Raw genomic sequence first — 15,141 nt, 5'->3', positions numbered from 1 at the left:
TAAAAGTAAATATAACTGTATTTAAACAGTTTATACTTCAGTAGTCAAACGGATGCAGAGTTCTGAAATCAATCTGGCTTTGTAAGTCTTTAAAACATGGACCAATCTAACTGTTAAACTGCCTTGTTAAATTAATTAATTTAAAATTCTTATTCCTACAGTTGCCAACTCTGAGTTGGAAAATTCCTTAAGTTTTGAGGGTGGAGCCTAGGGAACATTGCTCTTGCACTTATATCTAAATCAAACTATCTGGTATACTCAACTATCCACAAAAAGCTCCATGACACTGAGGGACCTCAATGGGTATTCCAAGGCTGCCAAGCCCGAACATGAAAAGGCCACAGAGTGGCTAGGGAAAACTCCAATTAGCTCACCACCTTCTTGCACCTATCGAAGAAGGAATTCTACTTGCACATTCAAAACAATGGTGTTGACAGGAAAAGAAGCCATCCTAGAATATTCACAGAATACATTGCTAACAATAGTGATTAAATTAGGCTTATTTCCTCACTGAAGTAAAATAATACAATTAAGCAAGTAACATTATAGCAAATCAAAACCTTTAAATTAAAATTTTATGCAACATTTGGGTATCAATCAAATGGTAGACAAAACTGATGAAACAGCCCAAGCCAGATCTATGCAGGGTTCCAATAACCATATGCATCTCCTAGATGAAAATGGCTCTTAATTTACCTCAATGACTAAAAGAGCTCAGATTTGAAATGGGAACAGTGTATATAGAGTCTCCGATAATGAAGTGAATTGTGCCACCTATTTGTGTAGCGTTTGAGGAGCATATTCATGGACCCTTTAGAAGTTCAACTGTGAACTAGGGATTTCCTCCATAGTCAGGCCATCTCCTCCTTTAAATTGTGGCTTTACAATCATCCATGGCGTTATCTCCTGACACTTTATGGGACCAAGAGATGCATAGCCAATGAGGTCACAATTCCCTGATACATAATTCCCTGTGATAGTGCAAGATTACATCTGTATTGCAATAGCAACAGGATAAAATCTCCAGTCTGATGATCACCGTTTACCTACCGTTTCACCGATGGCTGACCACTCCCCTATGACTATCACAACCAGAGTCACAGCACACCAAGAGGTTATGTGAAGGAAGAATGGAGGGGTGACTAGTTTATGTGAGAGAGTGCAATACAGCATTGGACTAGAATCTGGGAGACCTGGTTTGAAAACTTCATGTGGGATATCCTTGGGAATATCTCATCCTAACCTATTTTACAAAATTGTAATAGGAAATGGAGAACCAGGTGAGCTGCCCTGAGCTTCTTGAGGAAATCATGGGGTAAAACATTCTAGATAGAGGGAGGCCCTCTACTGTCTTGCATGGGAACTATAAAACTTGGCCTTGGCCCTAAAAACAATTACAAAATCAGATTAAACCAAATAGTAACACATCTGTAAAACTTATAATTACATGAGTTTATGAAGGGGGACCCCTGAATAATTAATGAATACCCCTATAATAATGAATGAAAGCATGCTTCTGCCTTCAAAGAGGGTGTCTGATGCAATGTTTGTTAGAAGCACAGTGGGTGTGTGTTCACAGATGTGTATTAGGATAAAACAAAGGGGCCTCATTGAGAAGCCTCTTGATAGAGCTGATAAAGGAAGGGGGTGGGAGGAATGGAAAAGTACTAGAAGGAATTGCAAGGGGGTGCGGAATGTTTAATCAGATAAGCTTATGTGCCTGCCTGCTTGTTTTCAATGTGAATAAAACTGCCTGTATGTAGAATGATTTTAACTCAGTCATTTTGGGGCCCCATGCCCAACTAGGTTCTGCTTATGGCACCATAAAGTAAACCTTGCTTCAAACCAGTAAATCTGTGCGGACCTCATTATTTCTCTGCTTCATTTTGGTACACTGACCAATGGGAATAATGGGGTTAGGATATTTCCCTTGGCTGGTTGTATAGCCGTCTGCCTTCCACCCTTGCAGCGGGAAGAACGGACAAGGCGCCACAGGCATATTTTTGATCGAGTACGGCTCTCTCCGCCCCGGTGGGAGAAGGTGTCCAGTTTGCTAAACCAAGATCCTGCGCGTGGTTGAACCAATGTGTCCAAGGAATCGGAAGATCTTCAGGATTGTAAGTATGAACTGTCTGGAAATTCTGATTACCTTTCCTTAAGAGAGAAGAAGGGTCTGATCACCCCTTAAGCTCTGTCTATTAGGCTCCGCTTTGGAGCTGAAGCACAGAAGCTAGGATCTGGAAGGATTTCTGTGGTGCGTGTGAAGGAGAGGAGACGAAGTCTCTAAGCGAGAGGGATTTTCTCTTGTGCAGTTCCCAGTGGGCGACCTCACTGGGCCATGAGAGAGAATGAGTGAAAACCCCCAGGGCTTCCTGGCTGCCAGACCTCTTACTGGCAGCTCCTGTTTTTTGTTTTCCCTAGAAGTGTCTTGTCTAAATGTCTGGTGCCATGGGGAACTTAAAAACCAGAATTCTAGGGAATGTCAGAGAATGGTAGTTCCTCATGGGCATACAAGGCTCATTTGTCCCTAAACCTCCGCCCCGCATCACAAGAAAAAGCTAACTTTTAAATTTGAATGTCTCTTAGAATAGAGAAACCTGGCTTTGTAAAGTAACAAAGACCTCTCTCCCCTTAACAAAATATAGAAACAGAAATGCAATGATTTGGACTAAAATTAAATGAGACCAGTTCTCAAGGGTGAGGCCTGGAGATCTCTTGGAATCACAGCACAAAGTTCCAAGCTGCAGACTCAGTTTTCTCTGCAGGGTAATGAAAGTTTGGTATGAGTGAGAGCTCAGAGCCTGGTTCCCTTGGGATCTCATCTTTCTTTAGATTTCCATTCTAGATCTCTAGCAATCTGTCCTGTCTGGATATGGCAACCCCATTCAGGAAATAAAACTAACTGCAGAGAATGTGGCCTTGCCTAAAAGATCAGGTCTCTGTTAGTGTGATGAAGTCTGCCACCTGTCTGGCCAAGATGGGTCAGCAGACTTGCCAACTGATAGTCCAACACAGGTCCAAAGTCTGGTATTTCCCCCAGAAATACAGGGAAGGTAGGTTGTCACCAGACAGGATAAATCCTTTAGCACAGAGGTCCCAGTCAAGCCTCTGCCTATTGGGAATACTCTAGAGAAAACCAAGCCACACCACTGCAGCAAGGGGTTCCCCAAGTCAGTTTTCACAAATTGGTAGTAGGCACCTTCAAAGGCTAGTGGGTAAGTTTGGTTCGGATTGTGGTGGCCCTGAAAGCAAATAACCACATATAAAGTTTATTTTACAAATAAAGAAACAAATAGGCATGAAAGCATTGGTTTTAGTGAGCCATACAAAATAACAGTGTCGTTCAATATAACTAGCTAACTGGGTATAAATTCAGAGAGCTAGATATTCTCATACAGAGTCCAAATGTCCAGATGAAATTCAAGGGTTTCCCTTAATGGAATCACGTCAGGAAGTTGTTCAGCATAATAGGCTCTAGTCTCGATTAGGCTAGGCAAAGAAATGCACTCATGATGTTATTTTTATGCCTCTCAGACTCTCGTGGTGTAGTCCGCTATCTCAGCACTAAAATTCAGTTGGTGTGTGGCTACTGTCTTACAGTTAGCCCCAAAGAAAGACAGGTTGCTTACCTGTAACTAGATCTTCTGTGCCATCTGTGCATTCACACTCATGGGATAGAGTGCCTGCGCTGATCCCCGAATCGGTACCTAAAAAGCCCAGGATTTTTCCACGCTCGGCACCAACGGGCATGTGCAGGCGTCCCAGTGTCACCAGTTCCTTCCTGACCGCTGGAAGCCCCTACTGGAGGGAGACCATCAGCAGTGGGGAAGGAGGGCAGGTAGTGTGAATGCACAGATAACCACTCGAAGATCTACAGTTACAGGTAAGCAACCTGTCTATCTTCTTCGTGGTCTCTGTGCTTCACACTCATGGGAGATTAGCAAGCAAGATATACCTGGAGGCAGGAAGACGGTCAACCAGAAGAAACAGCTTGCAGCACCGCAGCTCCTCTGTTGAGCATGCATGTCCAGCGCGTAGTGCTTCATAAAGTCATGCGGAGAGGACCAGGTGCAGCCTTGCAAATGTCCGTCAGGGAAACGCCTTTCAGGAATGCCAACATCACCATCGCTCTTGTAGAGTGTCCGCAAATAGGCCCAGGTAATGGCTTCTTAGCCAACAAATAACGCAGTTTAATAGTCTCAATGAGCCATTTCGAAAGCCGCTGAGACGAGATTCTGGAACCTAACTTAAAAGCAGCATAAATAACAAAAAGCTGCTGGTCCTTACGAAAACTCTTGGAGTGACTCAAATAAAACAATAAGGCACGCTTAACATCTAAAGTGTGCAACCTACGTTCCTCATCCGAGGAAGGTGTAGGATAAATCATGGGCAACCTAACTTCTAAGTTAAGGTGGAACTGAGAAACCACCTTGGGGAGAAAGGAAATATCAGGAGCTAAGGACACTCCAGACTCCTGAAAAGCTAAATATGGGTAGTCACAACACATAGCTGGGAGCTCCCCTGCACGGCGTGCTGATGTGATGGCTACCAAAAAAGCAGTCTTCCAAGATAGGAGCTGTAACGAGCATGTGGCCATCGGCTCAAAAGGACGCCGAGTCAGCCAGTCCAACACCAGGGTCAAATCCCACAACTGTGGGGGTGATCTCGAAGAAGGATGAAACCTAAGCAAACCCTTCAAAAGAATGAGGGTGTGCAAAAACTGAATGCCCCTCCACTGGCTCATGGAATGCAGATATTGCCACCAGATAAACTTTAATGGAGGAAAAAACAAGGCCAGCATCCACCAGAGATAACAAAAACTCAAAAATAACCAGCAGTCCCACCCTCTGGGGCGAAACTGTAGGATCAACTAAAAACTGAAGAAACTTCCACCACTTCCTAACATAAAAAGCACTGGTAGACGGCTTCCTGCTATTCAGGAAAATGTGTTGGACTCTGCTGGAGAACTCACAGGGTCGAAGAACCATGCTGTCAGTTTCAGGTGGGGCACGTTGTAATGGAATACATGACCGTCCTGAGCTGACAGAAGATCCGGTTCCGCCGGAAACTGGTAGAAGACCCCCCTCGCCAGTTGGAGCAAGATCGGGAACCAGTTCTGGCAAGGCCACCACAAAGTTACCAGGATGCAGCATGGTCTCTCTCTTGCAATCTTGTTGACCACCCTTGTCAATAGTGGCAGAGGTGGGACCAGATACAGGAACCGACCTTCCCACAGGAACAGCAGACCGTCTCCCAACGACTCTGGATCCGAGCCCCCTCTGGAGCAGAACAGAGGACACTTCTGGTTCTCGGCTGTGGCAAAGGCGTCCACCTGAGGATACCCCCAGAGCTAAAACACGGGTTGAAGGAAGCGCCGCTGTATCTCCCACTCGTGCGGGGAAGCCGCACCCCTGCTGAGGGAGTCTGCTTGCAGGTTGAGCACCCCTGGGAGATCTGCAGCCTTCACAAAGATATCGTGGTCCAGGCACTCCGACCACAGTTCCAGTGCCAGCGCACAGAGCCATCGAGAAACTGTCCCTCTCTGTCTGTTGATGTAACACAGGGCATTGGTATTGTCCGTCAGCAGAGCAACAACCTTCCCCGCCACCATGGGGCGGAAGGATCGAAGAGCAAAATGAACTGCAGCAGTTCCAGGTAATTTATATAGCAATGAGTCAATTTCAAAGGCCAAGAGCCCCCCACACACAGAGCGTCCATGTGGGCCCCCCAACCCCATAAACACGCATCTGTTGTGATCGTCACTGTTGGTACAGATAGGTGGAAGGGAGCTCCCTGACAAATGTTGTCCCTTGATTTCCACCACTGCAATGTTTGAAGTGTCACAGGTGGAATTACAAACCTCTTTCGAGGTGAGTCCCTTAACGGTCGAAACTGACGAAGAAACCAAAGTTGTAGGCCTCTCATCCTCAGCTTCGCAAAGATCAGCACGCTTTTAGTCGCCGCCATCAGCCCCAGCATCCACTGCAGCTCCTGTGCCGTGCCCCACTTTCGACTCTGCAGAAGTTCGACAAGGTTGATAATGTCCATCGCTCTCTGCTGAGGCAGGAAAGCGTGATGAACGTTCAGATCCAGGAAAGCCCCTATCAACTGAACTGTCCATGATGGAGTAAGGTGTGATTTCTCCAAATTGACCTGCAGACCCAAGGTGTGAAGAAGATGAAGAGTGGTGGCAATATGGTTTGACAAACTTTCCTTCAACTCCGCCACAAGGAGCCAATCATCGATGTATGGAAAGACAACTATCCCTTGAAACCGGAGGTGGGCAGCCACAACGTTCATCATCTTCGTGAACATCTGAGGTGCAGTGGACAGGCCGAATGGAAGGGCCTTGAACTGGAAGTGTTGAGAACCTACTGCAAACCGAAGGAAACATGTGAACGCAGGATGGATGCTGACATGGAAGTGGGCATCCTTGAGGTCCAGCGTTGCCATCCAGTCCGCTTGGTTGATGAGGGGCAGAATTGTTTGCAAAGTGGACATTCTGAACTTCTGGTACAGAATAAACTTGTTCAGATTCCAAAGGTCCATGATTGGTCTCTAACTCCTGTCCCACTTGGGAATCAGGAAGTAACGAGAGTAGAAGCCTCCCGTCCTGGCCTCCACCGGGACCCGTTCTATGGCGTGTTTCTGTAGGAGGTTGCTCACCTCCACCAGCAGAGGTGGGGAAGGGGGTGTGGCTATTACCACAGACTGGTTCGGAATCTGAGCAAAATCTATATTGTAACCTTCCGCGACAATGGAAAGCGCCCACCTGTCCGTAGAGATGGACTCCTAGGCTGACAGGAATGGGCGGAGGCGAATAGACAAAGAAGAAGTGGGGATGGTGACGCGTGCTACCAGAAAGTCAAAGGCCCTGCTTTTGAGGTCGAGTGCCCTTGCACTTGCCGGTGGACTGTGCAGAAGCGTAGCAGTTTCTATTGTTCCCCCTATATGGGGACCTACTCTCAGGTTGGGCAGAGCGAGGTCTCCACTGCTGTTCCGGGGAGAACTTTTGATAAGGTTTCTTTGACCAAGGTTTGTTCCACTTGTTTGGTTTCGTAGCTCTGGAAGACACCGGGACACCCAGGTTCCTGGAAGTTTTTATACTTTTATCCATTTCCTGGAGTGCATTGTTGGTGATAGAGCTGAAGAGGCCTTCACCCTCAGAGGGCAGATCTTCAACGAAGGCCCTGGTGTCTTGCTGGAGGGTATTGACCTGAGCCAGAAGTGGCGGCGGAGGCAGACAGCATAAGTGATGGTTCTTGCTGAAACGTCCACCATATGCTTTGCTGCAGCCAGTTGTTGTTTGGCTACAGCAAAGCCTTCCTTCCACAATTTATTTGCAGCAGACCTCTTCTCCTCACTCAGAGAAGACAAGAGGGGGGTAAGTTGTTCCCACACTGAGTATTGGTATCTAGCCATGCACACAGCATAGTTAGATACCTTTACTCCAAGCAGAGTAAAACTTCCTCCCAACATTGTCCAGCTTCTCTCCCACTTTGTCTGGTGGAGAGGAGTGCGTCTTGCAGACAAGAGGGGGGTAAGTTGTTCCCACACTGAGTATTGGTATCTAGCCATGCACGCAGCATAGTTAGATACCTTTACTCCAAGCGCCCCTGCAGAGTAAAACTTCCTCCCAACATTGTCCAGCTTCTCTCCCCCTTTGTCTGGTGGAGAGGAGTGCGTCTTGCGGGCCTTTGACAAGGAGGAAATGACCACCGAATTGAGCTTTGGATGCATGAAGAGAAATTCAGCGGGACGATCTCTTCTTCCGCTTCTCCTTAGATTTCACCTTCTTCGGTGCAGATGAACGGGTCCCCGAGTCATCCCGACGTTTCTTAGCTGGGGTGTCCACTGAACCTTCAGAAGGTCACTTTGTAGAATGCCCGCGCTCGACTGGCATCTCGGTTCTGATCAGTGATGTATTGGACAATGTGATGGTCGGGGCCGCAGCCTCTCCCATTGGTACCAATGGGCCCGATGCCAACTTTTGAGGACGAAGTGCCGACTCGACCAATGCTGCCGAAAGCCTCACCGCTCGATTCTTGCGAGTTTGTTTGGAAAAACTCAGGCAGTGTGAGCAAGAATCCACACGATGTACCTCACCCAAACAAAGGAGACAGAGAGAATGGCTGTCGGGGGGGGGGGGGGCAATCTTCTTCCCACAGGAGCAGCACCTCTTAAAAGATGGTCATGCATAGAGCACGCAAACCCTCCATGAACTCAAGAAAGAAGACCTTTTGTTAGACTAAGGGGGGAGGGGAACAAGGAATTAGTCAGGAAATGGTTTTTCTATTGTAAATAATGTGGCCAAATGTGGACTGCCTGCAACTGGCAATGTTTCCAAGTATGTCTGAATGTGTGTATCTTAATCACCCAGGCTACAAGGTGTTTGCCATAAAGGCACATGAGTTGATCCAGTTTATAGCATATTACTTGCATATGTCCCTTATTGCTTATGTGTCTTAGAAATTGAGATGAGTTCTTGTATTCTTGCATCATAGCGATTAATGTTTTTTTAATAAAGAAATAAGTTCCCTAGGATCCTTCCAAGATCTATGTTCACAAATTTAGACTGAACATATGTAATTATTCAATGCATATACTATGAATGGATTTCCCTGTTCAAGTGATAGATTATCTCAAAAATGAAATGTATCTCTAGACTCCTCTTTCCTCTACTTCCTCCTCCTCAAGATAGTCCCAAATTTCAGTGATAGTTAGTCTTCAGTACCAAGACACATAGTCCCCTTTTCCTGATTGGATTTTTTTTTAACACACGTATAGCCTATTTTTGGTAGTTGACATTCCTAAGCCCTTCCTAAGCCTGCCATTAAACATTCCAGTTCCATATTATTGCCACCCAACATTTATAAAGGTGTCATTAAAAAGGGTATTTTATCACAATGCTTCATCTTATTAATATGTTCAGTTCTCCACATGGCTTCATCTGTGGATGTTTAAACCCTGAGAATGGAGCCATAAACATTCAAAACTGGGAGGGCAAATTTACAAAAAAATCAGCGGAGGGGGGGATACATTGGCTAACCATCCCCTCAAAAAACTGTGCCTTTACTTTTAAGAAAGAAGATCTCAACAGCCGTTGTGGAATTGCAAGGCAATTGCAAAATTATCACCAGATTTCAAAATCCTGGTTTCTGTCAATAAAAGGAAGGGGAAAGGGCCCTTTCCAGAACTATTTTGGCCTCCCAGTATATCCCTGCTACTCTCCTAACTGCCCGAGTCAGACCAGCCTCCAGCCACAATCAACAGGCAACTTGCCACCATCCAATTTGCACAACTCATCCAGATGGGGCAGTGGCTACCAGATGGCTGGATCATACTAGTTTCCTGGGCTGAGTGGCATCCTCCACACTACTTGCATGACTTGGCCAGGCCTGGCAATAGCCACCACAAATCACCTGAGCAACTTGCAACTTCATGCCTTTTTGCAACTTGGCCAGACTTTTCCCAGGGAGAAGCTGATGGGGAAGAGGAGGGAAAAAAGCTGATAGCCAGTGTGGTATAGTGGTTAGAGCACCAGTTTCTAATCCCCACTTTGCCATGGAATTTTGCTTGGGTGACCTTGGAAGTCACACACATTCTTTACCTAACCTACTTCACAGGGATATGAGGAGAGAAGGACAGGAGAAGAGAATGATGTAAACTGCTTTGAATCCCCATTAAGGAGAAAGGCAGTGCATAAATGTAGTAAATAAATAATAACGCTGCAATCTGAGTGGGGAAATAAAGGTTGGCAGCTGAGTGAGAAGGAATGGAGAAATCAGGAAAAAGTGAGGTTGCCAATCCCCAGGTGAGGGGCAGGGAATCCCCCGGTTTGGAGGCCTTACTCCCACTTCAGGACCATCAGAAAGCAGGGGGTGGGATGAGGGAAATATCTGCTGAGCACTCCATTATTCCCTATGGAGACTGATGCCCATAGGGTATAATGAAGAAATGATATGCAGTTATCTGGTGCTCTGAGGGAGCTATTTTTTTAGGTAGATGCACCAAATTTTCAGCATAGCATCTGGTGCCTCTCCTCAAAACACCCTCCAAGTTTCAAAAGGATTGGACCAGGGGTCCAATTTTATGAGCCCCTAAAGAAGGTGCCCCTATCCATTATTTCCAATGGAGGGAAGGTATTTAAAAGGTGTGCAGTCTCTATAAATGTAGTGGCCAGAACTCCCTTTGGAGTTGAGTTATGCTCGTCATAACCTAACTTCTGGCTACACCCCAATGTCTCCTGGCTCCACCCCCAAAGTCCCCAGATATTTCTTGAATTGGACTTGGCAACCCTAGGGAAAAGGGAGAAGACACAGAGGTTGCTAGTAGGACAGCAAGAGGGAACAATGTGGGGAAGATAGTACAGGAGAAAATGAAGTGATTTCTGAAAGTCCTTGTGGGTTCTTGCTTGTCCACTTTTTCCTGATTTAAGACTGATATCCTACTGGCAAAATTGTCCATTTATTTATTTTTCTCCATCAAACAGAAAGTTTTTGTCTGGGGGAAGGAGGGATTTAGAGGGTTGAGATTTTGTGACTATTTGACTGCACTTGTATATTGTTTTTCAAAAAATTTAATTTAAATAAGAATTTTTAAAGAAAATATGGCTTTAGTAAACACAGGTACTAATAACATAAACATGCAGAACCTGATGTCATATGACACTGTTAAGCACACATGGTCCTCCCATTTCTACAATCCTGCCAATGAGCATACAAGGTCGGTATTAAGGGATTTTTATTTTTTATTTTGTACGCAGACCAGAATGCACAGAAGGAAGAAGCAAGAATGCAAGAAAAGGTCTGGTCAGCCCCACATTATCCCACTAATATATTCAGGGCTTTCTTTTCTGGAAAAAGAGGTGCCGGAACGCTTAAGACGGAAATAAAGAAGAAATACACAGGTGCCCCTCATTTTTTAAAACTTTTTTTGAGAATTTTGTTTCCAGAAAGAGGTTCCAGAACTCAGTTCTACCACATTTACCAGGGGAAAAATGCCCTGCTAGTATTCACAATATTGTGATTTCAGGAAACTGATCCACTCTGCTACTCGACAGGACAAAACAAAATCTTATATTGTTGCTCCCTTGTGGAAACTCACCCACCACCCACACTTTTGAGCAAGGCTACTTTTCAGCGCTCAACCATTTCATTCCATCTTCAAAACTGCAGCTCCAGTTCTTAGCATTCGACACAGATGGCGGCTCTTTATACATCTTTCTGCCTCTTTCCCATATGCTCAAGGTTAGCAGAATTGTAGGGGGCAGAATACAAAATATGGAAATTTAACAATTCATAATACACCTCAGTCATAATACACCTCAGTCTTACTTCTGGTCAGTGGTTAGGATTGCCAGGTCTGTGTTGGAAAATACCTGAAGACTTCAGGGGGAGTTCCAAGAGAGGGAGAGCTTTGGGTAGGGGAGGGGCCTCAGTGAAGTATAATCTAAATCAGGTTGCAGGTGGCAAAGAGGCAGACGATAAAGGAACTCCAGTATAATGCTATAGATTCCACACCTCAAAGCAGCCAGTTTCTCTAGGGGAGCTGATCTCTGCTAGCTGGGGATCAGTTGTAAAAGCTGGAGATCTCTAGGCCCCACCTGGAGGCTGGCAACCCTGTTGTGTAGAGCAATGAAATTTCTCTTGTGATAAATCCAACTAAATGTGTTTTTGTTTGTTGGTCTGGTTTGATAGACAGTTTTAAGTACCAGTGTTGCTTTTAAATGATCACTGTCAAGAAGCAATGGGGAATAATCAAGTAATATTAAAGTAAATGTTTTTCAGAGGAACAGAACAATGGACCTAATACCTCAAATCTCTGATTGCTGACTTTCTTGCCCTTTTTATTCCAGACAATTTTTGGCCTTGGGTCTCCCGAAGCTTGACAGATGAATGATGCAACTCCTCCTGAGACCCCTGTCTGGTCAACGGGTGTTCTTGCAAACTTTGGTGGTGCTAAAAAAGAAAAATAGCAAGATATGTTTCTAAGCAAGATATAGCCAAAGGAATGTGTCAGCTGTCAGAATACATAAATAAAAGGAAAATCTTTTCTTTCATCAACAAGAAAACTAGCCTTTAAAGTGAGGTATTAAAAGGGAATGAGAGTCAATACAATGTAATATATTTCAGAATTTCTACATGGAAAAATCTTGCTTATAGAAATTTACATGTCATATGCATATCAATCAACACGTGATTATTCTACACACTGGGTACAAAGTGCATGTACACAGCAATTGATGTGTGTAGGATCATTAAAAACTCTCCCCCAACACTGCATTCCTTCTCCAATGTTGGAAGACCTCATCCATAATTTAAAAACCTAGAAGGAGACAGGAGATCCAATATGTAGTCTCCAACATTCAGCCCTCATTTACCTGTGACTTCGATGAAGAAATTTTTACTATGTGTTATTCAGCACTATGGAAAGGTCATTATTAGCAAGGAAAAGAGCATCAATGTAAGAACTTGTATTTTTTTCCATTATCCATTTTTTTTTTAAAAAAAATCACCTTTTTGCAAAGATGAACTGTACAATAAAGATTATTTCATGGCTCATGACTTCTTACATCTGGATATTTTTACCAGGTAGGGGTTATTCAGAAATCATTACTCCCACATATATAACCTTGTGAAAACTACAAAATGAATTAGCATTATGAGTCTAAAATTAGTCCTTCCACTTATTATTATTTAATATTATTATGATTATTATTTAGATTTATATCCCACCCTGCCCGCCAAAGCAGGGTCAGAGCAGCTCACAGCTAATAAAATCACAATAAAACAATTCAACCATGTTAGTTACATATAAACAATTCATCAGGTCAACAATTCATAATTAAAATAAAACAATTAAAACTATTTGGTGCTAATATTGTTTGATGTCATTTCATTTCTGATGGCATTCAGTACTTATTAGGTATCCTTTCTTGCTACTATATCAGCAATTCAGGATCCATTAAAGGCTAGCTGGAACAGTGTTATCTTGCAGGCCTTGCGGAACTGGGCGAGGTCCCATAAGGCCCTAACCTTCACCAGCAGCTGGTTCCATCAATAGGGGGTTGCAATCGAGAAGGCTCTTTCTCTGGTGGATTTCAATCTTGCTTCCCTTGGCCCGGGGATCGATTTTGCATTCCAGATCTAAGTACCCTCTGGAAAACATGTGGGGAGAGACAGTCCCTAAGGTAGCCAGGTCCTCGGCCATACAGGGCTTTAAAGGCAATGACCAGCACCTTGTAGCGAATCTGGTATACTATTGGCAGCCAGTGCAGTTCCCACAGCCCCAGCTGTATGTGCTCCTGCCTGGAGAGCCCCAATAACAGCCTGGCTGCCGTGTTCTGCATTAGCTGTAGTTTCTGGATTCAAGTCAGGGGCAGCCCCATTATATCAATATTTCTTATAATAAAAAGCTGATTGCAAATAAATTTAAGAGCTTCAGCATTTAATAAATCATTTGAACTTAAGTCAGAAAAAATGGGGAAGAAATAGAAAGTTAACACAATTGCTTAAGAAATAATATGCAAAAGATTATAGAACGTTAAGGTATTTCATGAGACACAAAGTACACATCATAATATTTTTGGGGAAACAACTGGAAATGAAGATGTGTCAGGGGGACATAAACTCTTTTCCTGCATGCCATTTTCCAGCTCCAAATCTTCCCACAGGTTTTCAAGCATAGGTTTCCCCCTGCACACTTTTCCTGAAACTACTGCCCATGTATTATTTATTTATTTAATTAACATAATCTATAACCCACCATCGAGGAGATTGGATTTATACCCCATCCTTCACTCAGAGATTCAGAGCAGCTTACAATCTCCCCACAACAGACACCCTATGAGGTAGGTGGGGCTGAGACAGCTCTGAGAGAACTGCACTTGAGAGAACACCTCTGAGAGAACTTGTGACTGACTGAAGGTCACACAGCTGGTTGTATGTAGAGGAGTGGAGAATCAAACCTGGTTCTCCCAGATGAGAGTCTGTGATCTTAACTACAACACCAACCTGTCTCTCAGTTATACCCTCATTGGAGCCACCAGAGTAGCTAAGAGATTAAAAACATATGCAATAAAAGTATGTTTAAACCATTAAAACCAAACACATGATCCCATTGCTCTCAGACAAAAGTAAAGGAAAAACTGTCAGCAATGTAAATCAATCAAAAATACCAGCTAACACCTAAATTACTACTACTGCAAAAATTAAAAACAAAATGAGGTTTGAGGGTCCTCTTCAGTTCTCCTAAACCACTGATGTCTGCAAAACACTGTTCTATAAACTAAAAACAAAAAGTAAATAAAAGTATAAATGGATGTCTTAAACAAAAATCAGTTCCCAGACTCAGTCAGACACTAGCTAAATCCATACATACCAGCTCACATACTGAGGTCAGCTGAGAATGTCTTATTGAGGAAATCCCATGCCTGAGACCTTCCACAAAGGCATGCTTGGCAGCTGCCCAGGCACTTCTAAATTCACTCCCCTCTGCACTGTGGACAGTTTATTCTTTAGAGGTCCTTCAACTGACTCTTTTTAAAAAAAAAAAATTCCAGAAGGCCCTTTTTTTAAGGTAAATTTATCCCTGATGTTTTAAAGTTTGTATTGGATGCTATCTAATGTTTAACCATTTTGTATGTATTTTAATATTGTAAGCCATCTTGATTATGTCTTTTACAAACAAGTAGGTGGGGTATCAACCTTCAAATAACAATATTGTTTCTGAATGCATTCATGGGAAAGTATTGGTAGAAAATATTTTGAAATGTTTAATAATTTAAAGAAGTGAGTCTGAGTGTCAAAAAATTTCATGACTGGAACTTCAGTTATACTTTTTGTGCAATCCCCAAGGCCAAATGTGCCTCCTCCTGACATTTAACATAAAAAAATGATGGAATGAAATGTAACTAGGACATGCAGATGCACGTGCTGAAGAGTCCTTGAGGATAGTTCCTGTAATCTTGTCTCTTGTTAACTGGTCAGATTTCAGGAATCCAGTATGTTTGGGAGAGATAACAAAAGGAAATGAAATAAATATTTAATAACACAGTTTGGAGCCATTGAGGAAAAGATGCATCTGCTGAATCATTACCTTCTTTATTTAAAAAAAATACACACAATGGAACAAAAAGGA

The 15,141-nt window shown here is 43.6% G+C and overlaps 1 protein-coding gene across 42 annotated transcripts in view; it reads right to left on the bottom strand.

Annotated features, from left to right (window-relative positions):
* PTPRD (protein tyrosine phosphatase receptor type D) overlaps window positions 1-15,141 on the bottom strand; it is a 1,753,725-nt gene that overhangs the window by 439,796 nt on the left and 1,298,788 nt on the right. For all 42 annotated transcript variants that reach the window (XM_060237318.1, XM_060237320.1, XM_060237317.1 and 39 more), the window contains one exon: window positions 11,815-11,960. In XM_060237318.1, coding sequence (XP_060093301.1) covers window positions 11,815-11,960 — 146 coding nt within the window. The remainder of the gene's footprint in view (window positions 1-11,814; window positions 11,961-15,141) is intronic.

The sequence above is a fragment of the Heteronotia binoei genome, chromosome 4 (genome assembly GCF_032191835.1).
Source record: "Heteronotia binoei isolate CCM8104 ecotype False Entrance Well chromosome 4, APGP_CSIRO_Hbin_v1, whole genome shotgun sequence".
Classification (NCBI taxonomy): Eukaryota; Metazoa; Chordata; class Lepidosauria; order Squamata; family Gekkonidae; genus Heteronotia; species Heteronotia binoei.
Note: the sequence above shows the minus strand (reverse complement) of the source record. Positions and strands in the feature narration are given on the sequence as shown.